The sequence below is a fragment of the Scyliorhinus torazame genome, chromosome 21 (assembly GCF_047496885.1).
Source record: "Scyliorhinus torazame isolate Kashiwa2021f chromosome 21, sScyTor2.1, whole genome shotgun sequence".
In the NCBI taxonomy this organism is placed as follows: Eukaryota; Metazoa; Chordata; class Chondrichthyes; order Carcharhiniformes; family Scyliorhinidae; genus Scyliorhinus; species Scyliorhinus torazame.
Genome location: NC_092727.1, coordinates 110,223,927 through 110,249,500, shown reverse-complemented (window position 1 = coordinate 110,249,500; position 25,574 = coordinate 110,223,927). Strand labels below are relative to the sequence as shown.

Sequence of the window (25,574 nt, the reverse complement as noted above, 5' to 3'; positions counted from 1 at the left end):
ATCTTCTGGACTGGACGTGGTCTACATGTTTTCGCTGGAGATGACCCTGGGCTTGCACTTGGTACGATATAGGGCCCGTTTGGCGAAAGATTACACCAGGAACCCATTGGGCACCACCAGCAAAATTCCGCACGAATACTGGGTCACCGGGCGCAAACCGCCGGATCGGACGATGCCGAGACAATCCCGGTCCCTGCCGTTCTTGTGTGCGGCGTACTTTTGCGCCAATGTCCGGGAAGACTAAGGCGGGTGCGAAGTCTCCGGCCCATTAGGAGTTCTGCGGGAGCTACCCCAGTCACTGTATGGGGGGTGGTCCTGTACGTAAACAAAAACCGAGCCAGTCTCGTGTCCATTGATCCGGAAGACTGCTTCTTTAGGCCTCTTTTAAATGTTTGCACTGCACGCTCTGCCAACCCATTTGAAGCCGGGTGGTAAGGGGCAGTGCGGATATGGCGGATGCCGTTCGTCTTTGTAAACCTAGCAAACTCCTCACTCGTGAATGGAGTGCCATTATCCGTGACTAGCACCTCGGGGAGGCCATGCGTGCTAAATGATAAACGCATTTTTTCAATTGTTGCGCAGGACGTTGTCCCCTGCATCTTATGCACCTCCAGCCATTTGGACTGGGCGTCAATTAGTAGAAGGAACATGGATCCCTGAAAAGGGCCTGCGAAATCTGCATGTAAGCGTGCCCAAGGCCGCCCTGGCCATTCCCAGTGGTGTAGGGGCGCGGCCGGCGGAAGCTTCTGACGCTCCTGGCAAATGGAGCAGTTTTGGGCCACCTTCTCAATGTCGGTGTCGAGGCCTGGCCACCAGACATAACTCCGGGCCAACATTTTCATCTTGGTCACGCCCGGATGCCCATTGTGCAAGTCTGATAATATCAGCTCCTGGCCTTTTTCCGGGACAATCACACGCGTCCCCCACAAGAGGATGCCGTCTTCCACGCTGAACTCTGACAGCTTGGAGGAAAATGCCCGCAACTCACCTGGGAGCTGTCTATGCTGCCCACCATACAGGACTATGTGCCGAACCTTTGACAGGACTGGCTCCGTCTGGGTCCACTCACGGATCTGTGATGCCGTGACAGGCAAGGTGTCCATAAAATTTAGGGTTGCGACCACCTCACCGGTCGTGGGGGTCGACATGGGGCCGGTTGATAAAGGCAATCGGCTCAGTGTGTCGGCATTTGCTATCTGCGTACCTGGTTTGTGCTCCAGAGAATACTCATATGCAGCAAGCAACAAAGCCCAGCGCTGGATCCGTGCAGAAGCAATGGGCGGTATTGGCTTATCCTCTCTGAAGAGTCCCAGCAGGGGCTTATGATCAGTCACGATAGTGAAATGGCGGCCGTACACATACTGGTGGAAGCGTTTCACCGCGAAAACCACTGCCAGGCCCTCCTTCTCGATCTGCGCGTACTTTTTCTCCGCTGCAGTCAATGTGCGGGAGGCGAAAGCTATCGGTCGCTCGGCCCCGTTCTCCATCTTGTGGGACAGGACAGCCCCAATACCATACGGGGATGCATCACATGTGACGAGCAAAGGCTTTCCCGGATCATAGTGGGTTAGTAACCCAGACGACGACAATTGTTGCTTTACCCGCCGGAAAGCGGTTTCTTGCGGCTGACCCCAAACCCAGGTGTGATTTTTCTTTAGCAGCAGGTGTAAGGGGGCCAGCGTAGTTGCCAGATTGGGGAGGAACTTCCCGTAATAGTTTACGAGACCGAGAAAAGAACGAAGATGCGAAGTGTCAGTCGGGGTGGGGGCATGTTGAATTGCACGCACCTTCTCTGCGACGGGGTGCAGACCCTCGCGGTCCACCCGATAACCTAGGTAGACTACTTCTTTTGCCTGAAATACGCACTTTGTGTGACGTAAACGGACTCCAGCCTCCGAAAGGCGTTTAAGGACAGCCTCCAGATTTTCCAAATGCTCTTGCTCTGACGTCCCTGTAATCAACACGTCATCTAGGTAGACAGCCACACGTGGTAAACCTCTCAAAATGCCCTCCATAACACGTTGAAAAATTGCGCAGGCAGAGGATACTCCAAAGGGCAACCGTGTATATTCATACAGGCCCCGGTGTGTGTTAATTGTTACATATGGTCGGGAGGCAGGGTCCAGCTCCAACTGCAGGTAGGCGTGACTCATATCTAATTTTGTGAATGAGAGTCCGCCTGCAAGTTTCGCGTAGAGATCCTCTATGCGAGGCATTGGGTATCGGTCGAGTCGGGAAACTGTATTCACTGTAAGTTTATAGTCGCCACACAAGCGAACTGTGGCATCTGGCTTCATTACTGGTACAATTGGTGCTGCCCAGTCAGCAAAACGGACGGGCCTGATAATACCCAAACTCTCCAAACGAGTGAGCTCCCCTTCTACCTTCTCGAGCAAAGCGTAAGGCACTGGGCGCGCCCGGAAATAGCGCGGCGTGGCTCCTGGTTCAACTTGGATAGGGGCTACGGCCCCTTTTATTTTCCCCAAACCAGGCTGGAATACCTCTGGGTATCGTCCTAGCACCTCAGTCAACCCTCCAGAAACTGTTTGGAGGATGTGCTGCCATTGCAACCGCAAATGGCACAACCAGTCCCGACCCAACAGGCTGGGCCCATGGCCACGCACTACGATAAGTGGGAAACGCCCCTCCTGGCATCCATAGACAACAGGGGTCATTGTAGTTCCTGCAATGTCCAGTGGTTCCCCCGTGTAGGTGGCCAACCTGGCCTGTGAGTCAGTTAATGTAAGAGTCTGTATACCCTGCTTGATGCGGTCGAATGTCCTCTGGGCGATCACGGAGGCCGCTGCGCCAGTATCCAACTCCATCTCCAGCGGGTGGCCATTGACCCGTACTGTCACCTTAATGGGGGCCACATGGGGCGCTGCCACACAATGCAGCTGCAGGCAGTCGTCCTCCGTCTCCACGTCCTCAGGAGTGGTCGCCGCAGGTTCATCCACATGGAAGGTACGGCCTCTGGGCTGGTCCCAGTTACGGCCCCTGGGCAGGTCCCAGTTTCGGTCGGAACGACGGCGCCTCTGGCGTCCCCAGGATCGCCGTCCGCGACGGGGTCGGCGCCTACAAGTCTGACACGGACATGGCTCCTCATCCATTGGCTCTGGAGAAGGCTCCCTTCGGGGAGGAATGTCCGATGGCCACTGGCGTCGGTCTGGTCGTTGCCTCGCCCAAGGTACCGCAGGAGTGCGGGGGGACGTTTTTGGGCGGAAAGGGTTGCGCCCCAAGGCATGCACTTCCATTCCCTGTAGCTCCTGTACTCCTCGCTCTGCGCTCTCTCGGGACAAGACTATTTGTATTGCCTGTTGAAAAGTCAATGTTGGCTCTGCTAACAACTTTCTCTGGGTGGCCGCATTGTTAATACCGCAAACCAAACGGTCGCGTAACATTTCTGACAAGGTATCACCATAGTCACAGTATTCCGCAATCCCGCGTAGCCTGGATAAAAAATCGGCAAGGGATTCTCCAGGGGTCCTCTCAGCGGTATTAAACCGGTAACGCTGGACTATCGTGGACGGGGTTGGGTTAAAGTGTTGCCCCACTATATTCACAAGTTCGTCAAACGTTTTGGTGTCCGGCGCAGCTGGGTACGTAAGGCTCCTAATCACCCCAAACGTATGCGGCCCGCAGGCGGTGAGCAATATGACCACCTGGCGCTCGTTTTCAGTGATATTGTTTGCCCGGAAATAGTAACGCCTCCGTTGTGTGTACTGGTTCCAGCTTTCCAGCGCAGCATTAAAAACATCCAAACGTCCGTACAGAGGTATGGTATAATAGAAAACAACTTCCAACCTGTATCCAACAAAAATCCAGGGAGGTGGCTTCAGCAGTGTAGACAGCTATTCACTTTTACCTTCGTCGCCAGTTTTGTAAGGGCCCCGAAGAATCCAGCACGAGTTTTAAGGATACAAAATAATAACGTTTATTTACTATAACAATATATACATAACAGTAGCAGTAACTTCCCTTGCTACCTTCTCCTTCCTCCTGGTTCCTGGACTGGCCAGCTTATTTATAGTAGGAGTTTCTCCGCCCCACTCATTGGGGAAGTTCATACTCCCATAGGATTGTGGGATAGTCATTAGACCCCAGCCAAGCGTCAGTAGGCAGGTTATAACAGGATATAATCGAGGTGTACAACATTATGAGGGACATAGATAAGAAGGAACATCTCCCCCCTTAGTACAGGGGGCAATATCCAGGGGGCATAGATTTAAGATAAAGGTAGGAGATTTAGAGAAAGAACCTTTCACCCGGAGGGTAATGGGAATCTGGAACAGACTGCCTGAAAGGGAGGACGAGGCAGGAACCGTCACAAATGAAGAAGCATTTAGATGAGCACTTGAAACGCCATAGCATACAAAGCTATGGAGCAAGTGCTGAAAAATGGGATTTGAATGGATAGCCGCTTGATGGCTGGCACATAAGCGTTGGGCCAAAGGGCCTCGTTTTGTGTTGTATAATGCTACTGTCCAGTTAGAGCACAAATATGGCACCCTTACATTACGTAGCTCACTAGAAACCATGGAATAAAACATCAGATCAATGGAGCCAATGCATCCAGTCAGAAGGTACTAAATTCAGTTTGCTGTTTACTGCCTTACTTAATTACACTTGCTTAAAGTGCTCTCCACAGATTTCGTTCCAACAAGAGGTTAACCCTCTTTGCAAGACAGCCTCTGTTGACTGTCTCTTATCTGGTCAGTTGTGTTCCTGCTCTTGCTCATTTCTAAATTATTTTCACAAGATTATTCTTCCTCCTTTATCTTTTCTTAATTTGTGATGACCCTGAGGCCAGAGAAAACATTCTCATTTCTTTTTCTTGTCAGCTGCCTTGAGAATTGTGTGATCTAAGCGATGATTCAGCTCTGCCCTGGATCTGTCTCTAATTTAATTTCAAATCCGTACACCAGCCAGTGTTCACTTAGTCACTTCCTGACTTTAATGGGCCTCCTGCCACAGTTACATTATTTAGGGCAAATTAAATTTCATTTTGAGGGGATTTTACTGCAGTGCTGCATAATTTACTGCTAATGTGATCAATTTTCTGCTTTTAATAAGAGGCACAAAAATATAGTCACTATACTTTAAAGAGTCTTAAAAAAACGACTTTGTACCTTCCTAAAAGTTGTCATATTAAGCAGCAAGGTTTTGAGTAGCTTGATTTTCCCGGCATAAGTTCAGCATGCCCAACAGGACATTGTATTCACATGGTCAACTACTGATAGTGTTACATCCACTGACCAATGGTAAATGCAGTGCAGAGAAGTGTCACGCATCAAAGAATTTACAGTGCAGAAGGAGGCCCTTCGGCTGTGCTACCGTGCCGCCCCTAATACTCGCTGATACTACAGGGGAATCTTCCTGTTGACATCAACAGTTCTGCCAGCATATTCATTTTTCAATGCAACCATGTGCACAATGTTATCCTGGTGTTCAATGGCTTGCTGTTGCTGAGCCTCCCCCCCCACCCACTTGTAGCTACTTACATCCTCCGCTAAAGCTGCTGCGCTATGTAGGGCAGGAGATGGTCCTTGCCTGACAAACTGCTGGAGCTTCTGATGAATCTGTAACAGAAACAAAGGCTAGTTACGCAACTTTTACTCCATTCACTGCGATGAAATGAACTGCACAGAAATGCACAGGCGTCAGTGGTTGCTGGGACGTTGTGTCATTCAATGATACAGCACATAACAGACAGATCAGAATTACAGAAGAATCTAAGCCATTAAATCTAATGGCTACTGTGGATCGATTCATAAGTTGTGGCATTCAATATTACTCTGTATTAAAATTTCAGTCAAGTTCACGTGAAACAAATGCCGAGTTATTCAATGCAGCCTCCATTATTTCCACAAATCAAAAGCAATCTAGCTCTCCCTGAAGCCACGACCAGCAGGGTAGTTTATGTCTTAGTGCAAAATAGTTAAGGTGTGGCACTAGAGTGTGCACCACACCATTTGCAATACTATACCTTCATGAGTGAGTTGAAACTATGTTCGCTGAAGACTTCTGTCAGGAAGCCAATTTCTGCAGTGAGATTGGCATCTGGTCTTAGCTGTGCTGTCAGAAGAGCCAGTATCTCATGCAACCCTGCACAGAAAACACCACAATGATACCCATGGGACTGATACAGAAAACAACACAATGATATCCTGTCAGAGACTCGAATGCTTATCTTCAATTTTGTGATGGTTGTGCATTATTCTGAAAATTTTGCTATTTAGCAGACTAAGTAAAGAGTCTGGTACCATTTTGTTTCGCTGTAATCCTAAATGTTTGCAAGGGATATATATTTGCATATTTACCCACCACCTTGACTCAACGTCTGTTTTGCTGATTAAGATGTCGCATGTCACCAGACATTTTGGCCGAATAAATCAATGGACCACAATCCATGTGGCTACACCTGGGTCCGTCAATTCCCTCCTGCCAGGTTTTGTATGGGTTGGCAAGTGGGAAACTAAATGGCAAACGGCAGCCCTACCATTGTAGACATTTGGGCACAAGTTTCCCAAAATTGTACAGAGCGTTGTATCAGGGGCGAAAGGTTACGTGAATCTCGCCAGCTTCACTCACCATTTCTCCCTGATTTCACAGCACTCTGTGCAATTTCAAAGTGCTGATGAGGATCACACTGCCAGCTTTGGCAGGGGGGGGGCAATACCTTCACAGGTATTGGGGCTCTCCCCTCTGCCGCACCCCTTGCAGGCATCGGGGTGCTCCCCTGTAGCCCCCACCACACATATCCACAATGGAGGCGGGTAAAACCCCCTGCCAAAGCCACCTTGACACTGCCCCCTTGACACTACCTTGTTCCTCAACCCCTGGGGTCTACAGGCATCTCCCCACCCACGGCTTGGTCATCACAACTGGTTTTCATTTATAAAAACCAGTAACGATTCGCACTGGTGTGATGGCATGCCGTTGGCAGCCCAACCATTGGCACTGCCATGGTGCTGGGGCAGCGCCGGGTTGGCATTGACAAGCGGCAGGGCCTGAAAGAGGGACGACTGAGGGGGGCCCTGAAAGGGGGGGGGATGTCCTGAAGAGACGGGGTTTTGCCAACTCCATAGCGGGTGTCACTCACTTGGGGGGTGGGCCTGGTGCCAGTGATTGTGGGGGATGTTTGGGTGCGTCCTTTCCAATGAGAAGGGGGGAGGATCTTTGCCTAGAGAAGGTGGGGCCTGTAGCAGCATCCTGAATTTGGGGCATCCTTTAAAAATGCCGACCTGGGGCGAGATTCTCCGACCCCCCGCCAGGTCGGAGAATCGCCGGGGGCTGGCGTGAATCCCGCCCCCGTCGGTTGCCGAATTCTCCGGCACCGGATATTCGCCGGGGGCGGGAATCGCACCGCGCTGGTTGGCGGGCCCCCCCGGCGATGCTCTGGCCCGGATGTCCCGAAGTCCCGCTGCTAAAATGCCTGTCCCGCCGGCGTAGATTAAACCACCTACCTTACCGACGGGACAAGGCGGTGCAGGCGGGCTCCGGGGTCCTGGGGCCCCCACGGTGGCCTGGCCCGCGATCGGGGCCCACCGATCCGCGGGCGCGCCTGTGCCGTGGGGGCACTCTTTCCCTTCCGCCTTCGCCACGGTCTCCACCATGGCGGAGGCGGAAGAGACTCCCTCCACTGCGCATGCGCAGGAATGCCGTCAGCGGCCGCTGACGCTCCCGCGCATGTGCCGCCCGGAGATGTCATTTCCGCGCCAGCTGGCGGGGCACCAAAGGCCTTTTCCGCCAGCTGGCGGGGCGGACATTCGTCCGGCGCGGGCCTAGCCCCTTAAGGTTGGGGCTCGGCCCCCAAAGATGCGGAGCATTCCGCACCTTTGTGGCGGCGCGATGCCCATCTGATTTGTGCCGTTTTGGGCGCCAGTCGGCGGACATCGCACCGATACCGGAGAATTTCGCCCCTGGTCTCTGAGGATCCGGCCTTGCCGGCATCTTTGAGTCCCACACATCACCAAAATAGGGCTGGATTCTTCCTTCCCAAGATTACCACGGGCAGGATGCGGACCATGTAAAGGAACATTGACCTCGGGCGGGAATTTCCAAACAACGGACGGGCACGGCCGGAGAATCCCGCCCATAATTTCTAAGTGTGGGTGGATTGCGTTCTAGGTCGCGCCGAACCACCTGAGGGGAATTGCGCCTGTTTCCCTTCGGAGATTGCACTTGGAGATGGTTTGGGAGAATTGTGCCCAAAACGTTGAATTCAACTGAACTCAAATTTACAGCTTCCTTTCTTACACCAAGTGCTCAGTAAGTATTTTGGCATCAGTGAAACTTAGCTTCAGAGAACAAGATATAATATAAAGATTTGCTGCAGAATCTTTAAGTGTGTATGAACATTACACTGGATAAACCCATTACATGGCAGAGACTGTTACCCTGGCTGTGTTTATGGTGCATGGAGACATTGCAGTTGGGAGGGGGAGGGGGGTTTGTAGTTGAGGTGGCTGCATCATCGCGAACCTCCATATCATCCTCAGTGGGATAACTAACCTTTCATGGTCAAGGCAATCAGTGGCACACAGTCATGCTAATTAGATCACCTAAATCCCTCAAGCTGTTAACAATGAACTCCATCTGAATCTGTGGGGAGAAAATTACTGAAGTATATCACTGGTCCTGTGTCTACTAATTAGCACACCTCAGTATCCATTGAGCACACTGCTTTGAAACATGAACAGCTCCTTGCAGTTTTATTGCTCAATTATTTATTTGTTAATATTTGAAAATACATTAGAGCAACAAACTACATTCATATAGCACCCTCCACAATCTTAGAATATCCCAGTGAAGGAGAAATTGGAAATCCCATCATAATGGAAAGATTATCTTCTGATAAAGGTACTTTATATTGGGCAGCAGGGTAGCATAGTGGTTAGTACAGTTGCTTCACAGCTCCAGGGTCCAGGTTCGATTCCCGGCTTGGGTCACTGTCTGTGTAGAGTCTGCACGTTCTCCCCGTGTCTGCGTGGGTTTCCTCCGGGTGCTCTGATTTCTTCCCACAGTCCAAAGATGTGCTGGTTAGGTGGATTGGCTATTCTAAATTGTCCTTAGTATCCAAAAAGGTTAGGTGGGGTTAATGGGTTACAGGGTTAAAAGGGGAATAGGGTGGAGGTGTGGGACTTAAGTGGGATGCTCTTTCCAAGGGCCAGTGCAGACTCGATGGGGTGAATGGCCTCCTTCTGCGCTATAAATGTTATGATCTATGTGATATTGCTGATCTCTGATTACTGAAATAGACCTTGGTTAATAGTTTAAATTCCAGGTTATTAATTATAGTTATAACTAAAAACCTTTGAGGCAGAGCTGCATTTCTGCATCAAGAATATGCTTCTAAAATTTATTCTGAGATTACAGTCTTCTGTCATTATGAAAGACTAATGATACTTTACAGTAACCCTTTCTGCAGAAAATGTTTCTACTTTGAAATGACGAACAGTCAGTGACCAAAGAGTTAACGGCTGGGATTCTCCGACCTGGCGCCGGGTTGGAGAAAACCCCGGGGAGGCGCGAGAATCGTGCCGCGCCGCCCTGATGCCGGCTGGCCGATTCTCTGGAACCGATTTTCGGGTGCCCGCGGGATCGCCACCGCACCGGTTGGGGCCGTTCAAAGCGCCGCCCCCCCCCCCCCCACGGCGATTCTTCAGGCCTCAACGGGCCGAGTGCCCGCCAAGTTCGTCCGAGTCCGGCTGGCGTGGCTTACTTGGGTCCCACACGGCGGGACCTGGAAGGTGTGTCTGCGGGGGCCGTCCTGGATGGGGGGCGGGGGGGGATCTAACCCCGGGGGGGGCCTCCACGGTGGCCTGGCCTGCGATCGGGGCCTACCGATTGACGGGCGGGCTGGTTCCGTGAGGGCCTCTGTTCCCCCGCGCCGGGCCCCTATAGGGCTCCGCCATTTTGCCCGGGGGCCGACGTGGAGACGGGAACCGACGCGCATGCGTGGAATCACGCCGGCCGTTCCGCGCCGGCTGGAGCTGCGGGGACCACTCCGGCGCCGACCTAGCCCCCTAGGAAGGGGAGCATTCCCCATTATCGGGGACCGTTGACGCCGGAGTGGTTGGCGTCGGAACTTGGCCGTGGGATTGGAGACTCCCGGCCAACATCTCCTGTTGGTAAAAGTCAAAAATCTGAGACTTCTTTCGCCCAGCCAGATCATACTTGGAGTTGAAAAATGAATGAATCACTTGGGACTATTGCAGTCATTATCACTTGACCTCTACTCTTGTACTTCAGTAATTAGCTGATTTAATTACTCTCATCTGAAAACCCTCTAGGCTGCAATCCTGATGTAGCTTTTATACATCTAAAGTTAAGGTTTTTCTTTTATTTTCTCTGCATTTAGATTTTCTTTAGAATCTTGAACTTCTGTTTCAAAAATGAAGTAATGACCATTTAACTTTGATATTTTTTCAACTATTTCATAGAATCATAGAATCACGACAGTGCAGAAGGAGGCCATTCGGACCATCGAGTCTGCACTGGCTCTCCGAAAGAGCACCCATACCTAAGCCCGTGCCCCCACCCTATCTCCATAACCCAGTAACCCCAACTTACCTTTTGGTCACTCTAGGGAAATTCAGCGTGGCCAATTCATCTAACCTGCGCATCTTTGGACTTTGGGAGGAAACCGGAGTACCCGGAGAAAACCCATGCAGACACGGGGAGAATGTGCAAACTCCACACAGGCATTTCTGATGGTTTTTGTGCTTCCCTTTCGCTCATTGTGCGCCATTAGTGCCAACTTTTCTCAATGGTAGCAGACTGGTTTCTGAGTCTAAAGTCTGCGAGTATACCGACAGTGAACCTGTACATATTGTACACTAATAACTAATGGTTGCTTGCATGTACTTCAAAACGCTGACCCCACCTGCTCATGACAACCAAAAATGCTTCATGCCCTACAACAGAAAGCTCTCCTGGTATCTTAACCAAACATTGATTATTTAGTCATTTGTCTGTTTGTGGTATCTTGCTGTGAACTAAATGGCCTCGACAACATTGATTGCATTTTAGACATGATCTGTTGTCTGCAATGCACATTGCGGCATCGTGAAAGATGATATATAAATGCAAATTTTTCAAAATAATGGGCGGGTTTTTCCCACCCCCCCTCCGCGACCTATTTTCTGGCAATGGAGGCAGCTGGTGGAATCTTCCAGTCCAGCCAAAGCCCATGGCATTTTTGTGGCTCGTCCACCGTGCCACCGGGACCCCGCTGCGAAGGGACACCTTTGGCGGGGCTGGAAGATCTTGCCGGCAGGAAGAGCTAGAAAATTCCCACTCATTTTTTTCTTTAAGCTGTTTTAGCTGCTGTGTAGAAATGCACTGTGCGGTCCAAGTGTTGGTGTGGAGGTGCCACAATTGAGCTGGATGTCCTAGGGCCGAGGAAGATATCTCACTCCTGTATCAAGCAGCAAGTGTATGAGGATACTGTATGAGGATTAATTTAGGCTGCGCTGCCCAACAGTCGAATAATTGCTCAACATCTGGGTATAATTATCAGCTTACAGGTCGAGTGAAACTGTTGATGGGGGTCTGTTTTTTTAATCAATATGACATCAGTGAAAAAGAAAGAGGGCAGTTTCTTTAACTGGCACTCAATCCACAACACCAGATTTACTTTACAAAGGTTAGCTGAAAATTAACCTCAGGCCCTTCCCAGAATCAAGTTAAAGCCTAGCTCCTAGGGAATGGGATATCAGAAGTTGCTCGTTTGGCAGCATCAATCCCAATTAGAAGAAAAGTAGGAATGTTTTCTGGTTGGTGTATCTGCTCTCACACTTTTGTGTAGTTTTTGATTAGCTGCCTGACCTTATACTCCTTACATTTGAGCCTGCCTTAGTGTTTGGTGGTGGTGGTGTGTTACAGTTCACTCGGAGTCTCGGGTTACTGGGGCAGTGTGCATTTTGCTTCCATGATGTAGTCTGGAGCTATGAAAAGTGATGTTAGAGGCTCCACTTTTTTCTCATCATTTCTGGCTGACAAGGAATATCTCAGTCTTACCACCTGCCATGGGCATGTGCTAGAAGGATTTGCAGGCTGGCATTCAACCTGGTTGACTTTGTTACAATGACACCTTGACCCAGAGCTTCTGAATCAGAGGCAGGGATGCTGCAGGGATTGCACCACAGAACCTCCAGCTTTGTTGCTTACCCACTTGTACTTTTTTCATGCAGAATTCATGGCTTTATTGCTTTCTATCTGCTTGCAGTAAATACGCACATCCTTACACTTTTTCCTGCTTGAAAACTGTGCAGAACCAGAGTTACCCTAGTTCTTTTTACAGACCATTCTTGCAGCCTTTAACATATTTTCCCAATGTGGCTTTTTTTTATTTGATTCACTGCAACCATTCTTCTTTCTTTAATTATTTGGCAACTTGAAATGTTGCATTAACCTGTGTACACAGACTGCTTATTCCAAATTTTGGGAAGAGTTTTGAATTGAGATGAGTAAATTATAGGAATTATATGGCTTTTGCAGTCTTGTATGATCCCATCATCCTGCACAAGCCCCGTATCACTGGATTAGTATTCCAGAGACCTGGGGTAATGCTCTGGGGAACGGGATTCGCATCCAACCATGGCAGATGGTGATATTTGAATTCAATGAAAACAAATGGAATAATGAAGACCGTTGTCGATGGTCATAAAAACCCATCTTGTTCAGTAATGTCCTTTTTGGGAAGGAAATCTGCCTTCCTTACCTGGTCTGGCCTACATATGACTCCAGATCCACAGCAATGTGGTTGACTCTTAAATGTATTCACAAGCCACTGAACTCATGGGCCATTAGGGATGGGCAATAAATGCAGGTCCAGCCAGTGACACCCACTTCCCATGAATGCATTTAAAAGAAGTCTATCCATGCCAGAACCCAGTAAGTAATATGTGGATGGCTGTGCCAAGGGTTAAGGCCGTCAAGCTGATTAGCAACTGAAAGGGTGATGGTTGGCTTTTAAGATGCCTTTTCAACAAAAGTTTAATTCCCATGTATGAAGGCATAATTCAAAATGTGGTTAAAAACTGAGGATTTTGTTTTGGCAAATAAATGATGCTCGTTTTTAAGAATCAAGTAAGTGAATCATTTAGAGAATTGTTATTGAATTCTGCTTAAATTATTTTTGAATGTCTTGACTATAAAGGAAACTATTGTAATGTACCTGCTGCTGTTGACAGAACTGGCATGGTGTCCACCTTTCAGCGTCTGAGGATACTATTGCTTCAATCACTTGCAGCCCTGCAGAAGAGGATACAGATCACAAGAAAATGGGTTTACAAACAGCCAGGTGCAATTGTTTGTCATATAAATCCACAGGATGTGCCAGATTACTTCCCAGTGAATATTTCCGAATTCATAAATTCTCGATGATACAGTTGTCATGTGAGAGTACCTTTAAGAAATGGGTGTTTATAAATGGGGGTGTATATAAATATCAGTAGTGAGAGTACCTTTAAGAAATGGGTGTTTACTACTGCAGTGATGTCAGAGAGTGGGTGGAGCTGGGCTGTCTGTCAGCTTTTTACTTTCGTTTTAGGCTGTTTGTTGCAGGATGTGTTTTAGTTTCGTTTTCAGTGTTGGAGCTGAAGCCAGACCAAGCAGGTGTACTGTTGATCTCTCTGCCATGAAAGGACTATCTCTTGATCATTTGGTGAATTCAGAATTATAAATGTTTTCAGTAGTGACTTTAGGATGTGATTCTGTTAAAGGTTTTGTTTTTAAGTCGTATGGATGTTAAAAGGAAAGCTTAAAGGATTACTTAGTGTTGTAGTCTTTGGGGGTTGTATTTGAATTAACGGTTGATAAGATGTTCACTGTATGTTTTAAAAAGGTTAACTTGAGTTCATAGAATAAACATTGTTTTGCTTTAAAAAATACTTTTCCATTTCTGCTGTATGACCCTGTAGAGTGGGCCGTGTGCTCCCCATACCACAATCTATTAAAAGTTGTGGGTCAGGGGAACTCCATGATACACTTTGGGGTTCTCTAAACCCTGGCCCATAACAAAGTGGGGAGCGTCCCTGCCTCTGGGCCAGAAGGTACCAGTTCAAATCCCATTCCAGGACTTGATGACCAAGGAAGATGTGTTCATAACACAGCTAGAACAAGTTGATTATCAAAGTACAAATCCTTCCAACTCATGGCAAAGGCAGGTGGTAAGAGTGGGAGAAGTTCCTGGTCAGACATATGTGACGGAAAGAAGACTGGCGCCAGCCATCATTATCCATAGCTCCAGACTACAGCATGGCTGTAAAATGTTGACACAGCAACTCTGATTCCATGGATGATCTGTAACACATCACCAACAGAGGCCTGGCCAATAGGTGTCTTTGAGCAATTCCTGTTCATTGATTACAACAACTGTCAGTGGCATAAGTGACCTCAAAAGTCATTCTTTATTAAAATAAATTTAGAGTACCCAATTATTTTTTTCCAATTAAGGGGCAATTTAGCACGGCCAATCCACCTAAACAGCACATCTTTGGGTTGTGGGGGTGAAACCCACACAAACACGGGGAGAATGTGCAAACTCCACACGGACAGCGACCCAGGGCCGGGATCAAACCTGGGACCTCGGCGCCGTAGTCCCAGTGCTAACCACTGCGCCACCGCGCTGCCCTCTGAAAAGTCATTCTGACAATTCTGAGCCTTTCATAGAATTTACAGTGCAGAAGGAGGCCATTCGGCGCATCGAGTCTGCACCGGCTCTTGGAGAAGAGCACCCTACCCAAGGTCAACACCTCCACACCCTATCCCCATAACCCAGCAACCCCACCCAACACTAAGGGCAATTTTTGGACATTAAGGACAATTTATCATGGCCAATCCACCTAACCTGCACATCTTTGGACTGTGGGAGGAAACCGGAGCACCCGGAGGAAACCCACGTACACACGGGGAGGATGTGCAGACTCCGCACAGACAGTGACCCAAGCCGGAATCGAACCTGGGACCCTGGAGCTGTGAAGCAATTGTGCTAACCACCATGCTACCTTTCTGTAAGGTAACACTGAAACAAAGGTGGGCGGGATTCTCCGCCCTGTCGCACCCCTTTTCTGGTGCGGCGCTCCCCCGCCGGCAGCGGAATTCTCCGTTCCTGCAGCCGACCTATGGGGTTTCCCATTGTGGCCACCGCTACGCCGTCGGGAAACCCATGGGCGTGGAAGCGCTGCCGGCGAACTGGGGGATCCAGCAGACGGAGAATTCCGCCCAATGATTCTGACAACCATTAGGCACGAATAGCATTCATTGGTGAGTCTGTGTTGATATGGCACAGTAACATTGATGAAGTAATCCTCAAAGTAAATATCCATATTTTTCCTTTGAGTTTATCTCCTCTTTTCCCTTGAGGCACGGGCACCTGTTCCGTCATCATTCGAAAGTTGCCAAATGCCCTCTAGTTCTGTGCCCGCTGACATTTTCTCTTGCGTGAAACCTAAGCAGTGACTATCGGCAGACTGTTCACCCGTTCACGTGCATTTCCCAGTCGGGTTAAAGAAGAATATTAATACAAATGTCCTGACAGCACCTATAGCTGGCACTGACATTCCCAGCTCATATAACGGGCTCGATTCTCCGATGCGAGTCTGCACCTCTGCCAGCAAAGACGGATAATATGGAGCGCCATTCGCTGGTGGCGGGATTCTCTACTCCTGCCACTTGTCAATGGGATTTCTTGTCAGTTGCCGGGCAAGTAGTTTCATGCCACTGGCTGGGGTGCCAGTTTGCCAATGCCATCCCCACCCCTACCCTGAGCCATTCCAGGGGAGGCCTGTTCAGGTGCAGAGGGTTTCCCACCCTCCGGCACTGGGTAACAGGTTGGACTCATTTTAAGGCCAGGCATCAGAGGCCTGCGTCCCCCTGCAGCATCGCGAGCACAGCAGCTACCTGGAAGTGGTCTCCTGGTGGGAGACCAGGGGGTCAGGTGCTCATGGAAGACTCTGAGTCTGTCCCACTTATCTGGCCACATCTACAACTGCAGTCTGCCTGTTGAGAGTGGAATTCAAATATGTTAAGAGTGTTGAGAGGGCCCCGCTTTTCACCCCAACCTAAAGTGCAATATCTTGGCCAGAGAGACTAAAATGTGCAGTACAGTTGAACACATTTGACATAATGTTGCCAATGGATTCCTTACCAAAGTTCACTGTTGAAAAGTTCAGTGCCATGTATAAATATTAAATGGCTTTACCAACACTTACTACTTGCCCCTTTTTGACATTAACCCGAACCATGTGGGTAAGGTTCAAGCCAAAGGCATTAGAAGTGGAAATGCCTATTGAAATATAAATAAAATAAACTTGACAAAAGTTTGTATTCAGTATCTCGTTTGAACTACGTTTTGATTTTAATTTATTAATCCATGGGATGTAGGCGTCACTGGCGAGGATGGCATTTATTGCCAATCCCACATTGGTAAGAGTAAAAGAATGAGGGTTTGTGTACCGTAACATCCCGAAAAGGAGGATCTCGGATTTGTTTTCTGGTCTGAATGAACTGTTCTCAGCCAGGGTAGCAGCATCCTTGGACTAGGCAGGGGAGATCTATTAGGCTGGGTTGCTGAATCTCATTACTGTACTGAGGGGGGTGAGGGGTTTTCGTATGTGAGGCCTTCAAGCCATCTTTAAATATTGTGGAGACCTCTAACAGGGGTAACCACAGCCACATTCCAACAAGCACTTCCAGGACAGAGCCTTGCTGCAGCTTCCATCCTGAAAGTGAATTTTGCCCCTTTGACTGTGGGCAGTCTCTAGCTTCATCGCTGAAGGCTATTTATATAATAATAATCTTTATTGTCTGTAGCGCACAATGACTTACGCGAGACGAGAAGCGATGAAGTCTATCTAGGCTTTATTAAGCGAGACTTGTTCCCAGCAGCTCAGCAACAGAATGAGGCTGCGGGAAGAAACTCGAGCTCTTATACTCTGCTTTCAGGGCGGAGCCAGAAGTCGGCAGATCCAACCAGGACCCGGGACCTGTCAGCCAATAGCCTCTCGGCTTCACAGGTACCACATTACCCCTAACACATACCACCACATTCACCCCTTGTTAAAAAGGAACCCGGCGGGGTGGTGGTTCGCATGGTGGTAGGGGTATACAAGGCTGGCCCTGGAACAAATTTCGGACTGTGTTAATACAGCTTTAGCCCTACACTGGGCTATGTACAAGTTTGTGAGAACTACTTACAATACGGGCAAAAAAAAATTTTTTTTTGTTACAACAACATTCTTGCTTTTTCTTGGTGTCACACGGATTCCACGAGTCGAGCGGGCGGTCTGGTCTTCCTCGTCGATCGCCTCAGCCCCGGTGGTGGTGCAGGTACTTGCTTAGGCGTTGTCGTCTCCGGGAGCGTTTCGCTGTTTGTTCCTGTTTTACTCCTGGGCGGGCACGGGAGGAGGACCGATCCCCCCCGGGAAGTGGGCGGTCGCGGGGTGCGCCAGTGGCAGGGAGGGGGTGATCGGTGTCGGGGGTGTGTGTCTGTTGCCGGCGGGCATCAGGTCCTGCAGGGAGACCGTGTCCTGTCGGCCGTCGGGGTGCGCCACATAGGCGTACTGCGGGTTCGCGTGGAGAAGGTGAACCCTCTCTACCAACGGGTCCGATTTGTGCGCCCGCACATGTTTCCGGAGCAAGATGGGTCCTGGGGCCGCCAGCCAGGTTGGCAGCGACGTTCCGGAGGAGGACTTCCTGGGGAAGACAAGGAGGCGCTCATGAGGCATTTGGTTAGTGGTGGTACACAGCAGTGACCGGATGGAGTGGAGAGCGTCCGGGAGAACCTCCTGCCACCGGGAAACTGGGAGATCCCTGGACCGTAGGGCCAGTAGGACGGTCTTCCAGACCGTGCCGTTCTCCCTCTCTACTTGCCCGTTCCCCCGGGGGTTGTAGCTGGTCGTCCTGCTCGAGGCTATGCCCTTGCTGAGCAGGAACTGGCACAGCTCGTCGCTCATGAAGGAGGACCCCCTGTCGCTATGGATATACGCGGGGAAACCGAACAGTGTGAATATGGTGTCAAGGGCTTTAATGACTGTGGCCGCTGTCATGTTGGGGCAGGGGATGGCGAAGGGGAAACGGGAGTACTCGTCCACCACGTTCAGGAAGTATGCGTTGCGGTCGGTGGAGGGGAGGGGCCCTTTGAAATCCAAACTGAGACGTTCAAAGGGGCGGGAAGCCTTGATCAGGTGCGCTCTATCCGGCCTGAAAAAGTGCGGTTTGCACTCTGCGCAGATGTGGCAGTTCCTGGTGACTGTATGGACCTCCTCCACAGAGTAGGGGAGGTTGCGGGACTTTGTAAAATGGTAGAATCGGGTGACCCCCCGGGTGGCAGAGGTCTTCGTGGAGGGCTTGGAGGCGGTCTATTTGTGCGTTGGCACATGTGCCGCGGGACAGGGCATCGGACGGCTTTCTGGGACGATACAAGATCTCATAGTTAAAGGTGGAGAGCTCGATCCTCCACCTTAAGATCTTGTCATTCTTAATTTTGCCCCGCTGTGCATTATCGAACATAAAGGCTACCGACCGTTGGTCGGTGAGGAGAGTGAATCTCCTGCCGGCCAGGTAATACCTCCAATGTCGCACAGCTTCCACTATGGCTTGGGCTTCCTTTTCCACTGAGGAGTGGCGGATTTCTGAGGCGTGGAGGGTCCGGGAGAAAAAGGCCACGGGTCTGCCCGCTTGGTTAATGGTGGCCGCCAGAGCTACATCGGATGCGTCGCTCTCAACCTGGAAGGGGAGGGACTCGTCGATGGCGCGCATCGTGGCCTTTGCGATATCCGCTTTGATGTGGCTGAAGGCCTGGCGAGCCTCTGTCGACAGGGGGAAGGTAGTGGACTGTATTAGCGGGCGGGCCTTGTCCGCGTACTGGGGGACAAACTGGGCGTAATATGAAAAGAAGCCCAGGCAACGTTTCAGGGCTTTGGAGCAGTGGGGGAGGGGAAATTCCATAAGGGGGCGCATGCGTTCGGGGTCGGGGCCTATTACTCCATTGCGCAGTACGTGTCCCAAGATGGCCAAACGGTTTGTGCTAAAAACACATTTTTCCTCGTTATATGTGAGGTTCAGGGAGTTTGCGGTCTGAAGGAACTTTTGGAGGTTGGCGTCGTGGTCCTGCTGATCGTGGCCACAGATGGTTACGTTGTCGAGGTACGGGAACGTGGCCTGCAACCCGTGCTGGTCAACCATTCGGTCCATCTCCCGCTGGAAGACAGAGACCCCGTTCGTGACGCCAAATGGGACCCTTAGGAAGTGGTATAGCCGCCTGTCTGCCTCGAAGGCGGTGTACTTGCGGTCACCTGGGCGGATGGGGAGCTGGTGGTAGGCGGACTTGAGGTCCATGGTGGAAAAGACCTTATACTGAGCAATCCGATTGACCATGTCGGATATGCGGGGGAGAGGGTACGCATCTAGCTGCGTGTACCTGTTGATGGTCTGACTATAGTCTACGACCATCCTTTGCTTCTCCCCGGTCTTTACGACTACCACCTGGGCTCTCCAGGGACTATTGCTGGCCTGGATTATGCCTTCCTTCAGCAACCGCTGGACTTCAGACCGGATAAATGTCCGGTCCTGGGCGCTGTACCGTCTGCTCCTAGTGGCGACGGGTTTGCAATCCGGGGTGAGGTTTGCAAACAAGGACGGCGGTTCAACCTTGAGGGTTGCGAGGCAGCAGATAGTGAGTGGGGGTATTGGGCCGCCGAATTGGAATGTTAGGCTCTGAAGGTTACACTGGAAGTCTAATCCCAGTAATGTGGGCGCGCAGAGTTGGGGCAGGATGTAGAGCCTGTAGTTCTTGAACTCCCTCCCTTGCACCATTAGGTTTGCGATGCAGAACCCTTTGATCTCCACTGAGTGGGATCCTGCAGCTAGGGAAATCTTTTGCGTGCTTGGATGGGTGGTCAGAAAACAGCGTCTTACCGTGTCTGGGTGAATAAAACTTTCAGTGCTCCCGGAGTCGATCAGGCATGGCGTCTCGTATCCATTGACCAGCACCGTTGTTGTCGTCGTCTGGAGCGTCCGGGGCCGCGATTGATCCAGTGTCACCGAAGCCAGTCGTGGTAGTAGTGTCATGGCGTCTTCTTCGGACCCCGTGGAGCCGTCGATGCTGGGGTCCTTTGCTGTCAACCAAGATGGTGACGTCCATGAATCGCACGCGGCCGGGGGTGAACAAAATGGCTGCCCCCATGGGTTCCACGTGGTCAGGGGTGGACAAAATGGCCACCCCCATGAATCGCACGTGGCTGGGGGGTCACAAGATTGCGGCGCCCATCCTCCCCTCATGGTGCCCGGGACACAAAATGGCGGCGCCCGCGGGTCGCACATGGGGCGCTGGGTGGGGTTGGCGGGTGTTTGGGATGTGCTGTCCTCGTTCTTCTCCGGGGATTGCGGCGACCCCCCGGGACTGGCACACTGCCGCGTAATGGCCCTTTTTGCCGCAGCTTTTACAAGTAGCTGCGCGGGCCGGGCAGCGCTGCCGGGGGTGTTTCGCCTGTCTGCAAAAATAGCAGCGGGCCCCCCGGGATGGTCTGGTGCTTTAACCGCGCAAGCTTGCGGGGGGGGGGGGGGGGGCGGAGGGGGTGCTGGGGAGTTGGTCGCGACGGGGGTCCACGGAGCCCAAGGGGCTGCCGCGCGGTCGGGGCCATAGGCGCGGGCGTTTTGGGAGGCCACATCAAGGGAGGCCGCAAGGGCCCGTGCCTCTGAGAGTCCCAGCGACTCTCTTTCTAAAAGTCTTTGACGAATTTGGGGAGAGTTCATACATGCCACGAATGCGTCACGAATTAGCAGGTCCGTGTGTTTGATCGCGTTCACCGGCGGGCAGTTGCAGCCTCGTCCCAAAATCAGCAACGCGCCGTAGAATTCCTCGAGCGATTCTCCGGGAATTTGCCATCTCGTTGTGAGTTGGTGGCGCGCGTAGACCTGGTTTACGGGCCGAATGTAGATGCCCTTCAGCAATTCGAGCGCCGTCGGGAAATCCTCTGCGTCTTCTATTAGTGAGTAAATTTCCGGGCTTACCCTCGAATGCAGGACCTGCATTTTCTGCTCTTCCGTGATCCGGCTGGGGGCAGTTCGGAGATAGCCTTCGAAGCATGCTTGCCAGTGTTTGAATATGGCCGCCGAGTTCGCTGCATGGGGGTTGATCCGCAGGCACTCCGGGGCGATCCGGAGCTCCATAGTCTTTTAAGCTCGCTTAATAAATTTTGGCGCACAATGACTTACGCGAGACGAGAAGGATGAAGTCTATCTAGGCTTTATTAAGCGAGACTTGTCCCCAGCAGCTCAGCAACAGAATGAGGCTGCGGGGAGAAGCTCGAGCTCTTATACTCCGCCTTCAGGGCGGAGCCAGAAGTCGGCAGATCCAACCAGGACCCGGGACCTGTCAGCCAATAGCCTCTCGGCTTCACAGGTACCACATTACCCCTAATACATACCACCACATTGTCACAAGTGGGCTTACATTAACGCTGCAATGAAGTTACTGTGAAAAGCCCCTAGTCACCACACTCCGGCGCCTGTTCGGGTACACCGAGGGAGAATTCAGAATGTTCAATTCACCTAACAGCAGTCTTTTGCGACTTGTGGGAGGAAACCGGGGCACCCGGAGGAAACCTGCGCAGACACGGGGAGCCCAACGTGCAGACTTCGCGCAAACAGCGACCCAAGCCGGGAATCGAACCCAGAGGACGATTAGTAGATTGCATGTCCTGCAGCCTTTGCTGCCTGAACACTGTGTCTGAACTCTAGGAGCGTCAGCACCAGAGAGGCAGCTGCCAACAATCAAACACTAAACAGCAGGGCTTCACCACTGGGGATCCTCTCGCGGCTCCTGATCTGGCCGAGGGTGAGTGTGCTGAGCGCGGCTTGCCAGATGGCACTCTGAGGGAAGGCAGAACAGTCATCCTAAGATTGCCGGGGGCCTGAGGGGTTTAAGGGTTCTGGGAAGGAAGCCTTAACTTAACTGATTGTCAGTCTCTCCCCTTCTCCAATTTCTTCCAGATACAAAAATGTTTGCTGTTGTGGATCCCGTGGAGGCTGCCTTCGCTGTGCTTGTGGCAGTTGAGGCGGGCAGACACCATAGACCATAGCAAGGCCTTCGAAGGCTGGAGGCAGCATCACATGTGCAGGGGCCGTCGCACTCCCTGAAGATCCGGCCACTCATCAGGCTGAGGAAGGGGATCCGGAAGGAGAGCCAGCGACGGCCCAAGGTGAACAGGAGATGTTGGTCCTTTCATGAGCATATGCTGTAGAAGACTCCACCTCAAAGGGATACAGTGCTGTACCTGTGCCACATCCGCATGGACATGACACCCCATGAGAAGGAGGACACCCACTCCTGGTGGCTGTGAAGATCACTGCAGCACAAAATCCCGCCACCGAATCATTCCAGGGCTCGAGTGGGGACCTGTGTAGCATATTGCAAGTGTCGACCTACAAGTGGTGATGGATGCTGTATGTCCTGGCATCAGACTATATCACCTTCGAGCTAGACCAAGGTGCCCGGGCTGCAGTCTGTTCCGCCATCGCTGGTATGCTCCAAATCCAAGGGGCAATCGATGGCACGCATGTCATCCTGCAAGCATTGGGGAATCAGGGAGTGCCTTATATTAACAGGTAGGGGTTCCTGCTTTGTGGTGGTCTGCGGTGCCCTCCACAATCTGGCACAGCAGCGGGGGGCCATGCTGGAGGAGGAGGTGGAGGGACATTCGGCCTCATCTGAGGAGGAGGCACACCAGGAAGGGTGGAGGACGAGCTGGGGAGGAGCCTAGCTACATTTAGTGATCTCATCAGTGCTCACTCGGTTCTCCTCATTCTTCTTGATCTTTCGTTGTCTACTGTTATGTTTTTGGTGTGTCCCCAGGATGCACATCAGAGGTGGAGGCAGCCTGCTGCTTTCTGCACCCTGTTGGCTTTGGTGTCCTTGGCAGATGTCCTCTGGAGGGCCTGGAACAAAAGGGCCCTGGCCGACCTACCAGTGTCACAGGCGTCGTCGTGCCACCATGTTCTACCCGCTGCCAGTGACATGCACCAGTGTCAGGAGGGGGGGAGGGGAATCAGAAAACTGGAGACCACCGTAGTCTCCTTGGTGGCCGGCTCCTGGTTGGGTTCCAGTGCTTCCTCCTCCCTAGCAGTGCCTGTAGGGCCCTAGGTGACTCCATGAGATTAAGGGACAGCTGGAGACTCCCCATTGTCTGCACCATGGTGTCGGTGACAAACCCATTTCCATGGCCCCAAAATTGCAGTTACTTGGTTTCCCCTTAGCAGCAATGGCATGTTTTACTTGCAATAGTAGTCAGCCTCGGTTTTTCACCCTACAAATGCATGTGTTTAGTGAGGTGCCTCTAACTGGGTGCAAGGGATAAAGCAGGCAATACGGGCTGTGTTGTGAAAATGTGCAGGAGCTTTAAGACATACCAACTCTTTGTGTCGGATGCTGATGGCACTTCAAAATGGTGACCACTTGCACCCACACTGATGGATCACTTTTATACTAAGTGTATAAATTGACCCCTGTTGTTGGAGGGAATTTCTGAGGATTCCGAGGTCAACTTGCACTAAAATTTCTGGTCGTATTTATTCCTATGTTTTTGCGTGATGTTCAGATTAGGATTAACAATTTTGACTTTATTTGGAGACAGTTAATTAGATTTTAAAAATACAACATTGAAATGGGCTGTTCATAGAACATAGAACATAGAAAAATACAGCACAGAACAGGCCCTTCGGCCCACGATGTTGTGCCGAACCTTTGTCCTAGATTAATCATAGATTATCATAGAATTTACAGTGCAGAAGGAGGCCATTCGGCCCATTGAGTCTGCACCGACTCTTGGAAAGAGCACCCTACCCAAGGTCAACACCTCCACCCAACACTAAGGGCAATTTGGGACACTAAGGGCAATTTATCATGGCCAATCCACCTAACCTGCACATCTTTGGACTGTGGGAGGAAACCGGAGCATCCGGAGGAAACCCACGCACACACTGGGAGGATGTGCAGACTCCGCACAGACAGTGACCCAAGCCGGAATCAAACCTGGGACCCTGGAGCTGTGAAGCTAAACAATCTAAACAATCCCTGGTGCTTATACTCCACACACACTGGAATCAGAAATCCCATGTACCTGCAGTTATGGTTCCATTTCCCTTTATTCCCATTTCCTTTGCTCTATTTAATCCATTCTTAATTGTTGACATGACCTCAGAAAATGTTGATATGGTTGAGTGGTTGCCTGGCAGGAGATGAATGCCCCTTCTGTTACCACGGAGAAAATTGTGACTGGACAAACGCGAGGCTGGCACGGATTGCTTGGTGACCATGAAATTAATGTTATTAATGACATTAAATACATTTGTATTAAATAAGAGGAATTAAATATCGGAGGTGTTCACTCGTAGTTTCGAGACTGCTAATGACTTTGGAAATTCTGGTATCAATAAATAGTCCTGCATATGAAACCACCATCCTCAAGATTCGCGTGATGTAAACTTAATCAGTTCACTGATGCTGTGAATTATTCACATTGCAGCCACAAAATGTCAGCTGTGGCCCAGTTGGTTGCCTATGAACCTGAAGGCTGTGCACTCAATTTCCACTCCAGTGACTTGAGCACAGAAATCTAGATTTACATTCCGGTTTAACTGAGGCCCATCCTTTCTGCTCTAGTGGATGTATAAGTCCCCATTGCCGTATTTCAAAGAAGACTTAGGGATTTGCCACGGGTGTCCTGAGCAATATTTATCCCTCTCAATCAACCTCAGTAAAATGGATGACCTGGTCATTATTGCTTTGTGTGGGAGCTTGCTGTGTGCAAATTGGTGCCATATTTCCTGTGTTAAAATTGTGATTACACTTCAGTAGTACCTCATTGATTTTAAAGTGCTTTAGAGTGCCTTGAGATCGTGAAAGGCTCTGTATTAATTAATATTTACTTTCAAAATGAGAACAGTACCTTATGACTGAATGGTTCATTTATTTTTCTATTTTAATATTTATTCATCTCACTTTTTGGATGCCTCACGTGCATTTTCCCCTTTCCCTTGTTATCAGTGACTCGGCAGGCAAGCTCATCCCAGAAGAATACTCCACAGAATCCTTGAATCAGTTGTTGAAGTTTGTGAGGGCGGGACAGACAAATGTTGCCGATTCTTCCCTTTCTCTCACTCAACTGACCTGAGGAGCAGTGTGTACCCTAAAGAAGTTATAGCAATTAGCCACCATGTGATGCAGCATTACATTCTACACAAAACCACCCTTTCCCCTCTCTCTGCTGCCTTGAATAATCTGATTTAAATTCAAATGACCGTTGCATTCTGTATTTTGTCAAATTACACATTAACTCTACGATATAATACCATGTTGTAAATTTTGAATAAAATATAAAGAATAACGTAATCAATCATTTTAAATGCATACAGTTTGCCCGAAGTACCAATCAAATTATTTTTGTGTTATTGAATATGGTTCCAAATGTTTTATGTTGTTTATGGTAAAGGTAATTGCTCAAACTTGCCAAGTCTACCTATAATGTGGCAAGAATATTTGGCTATTGGTATGCATCATCAGTAAG

The 25,574-nt window shown here is 50.3% G+C and overlaps 1 protein-coding gene across 7 annotated transcripts in view; it reads right to left on the bottom strand.

Annotated features, from left to right (window-relative positions):
* mpp3a (MAGUK p55 scaffold protein 3a) overlaps positions 1–25,574 on the bottom strand; it is a 166,514-nt gene that overhangs the window by 100,404 nt on the left and 40,536 nt on the right. For all 7 annotated transcript variants that reach the window (XM_072487236.1, XM_072487238.1, XM_072487241.1 and 4 more), the window contains exons 2-4: positions 13,184–13,260; positions 5,987–6,105; positions 5,502–5,579 (exon numbers count right to left, since the gene is read on the bottom strand). In XM_072487236.1, coding sequence (XP_072343337.1) covers positions 5,502–5,579; positions 5,987–6,105; positions 13,184–13,208 — 222 coding nt within the window. In that variant the 5' untranslated portion in view covers positions 13,209–13,260. The remainder of the gene's footprint in view (positions 1–5,501; positions 5,580–5,986; positions 6,106–13,183; positions 13,261–25,574) is intronic.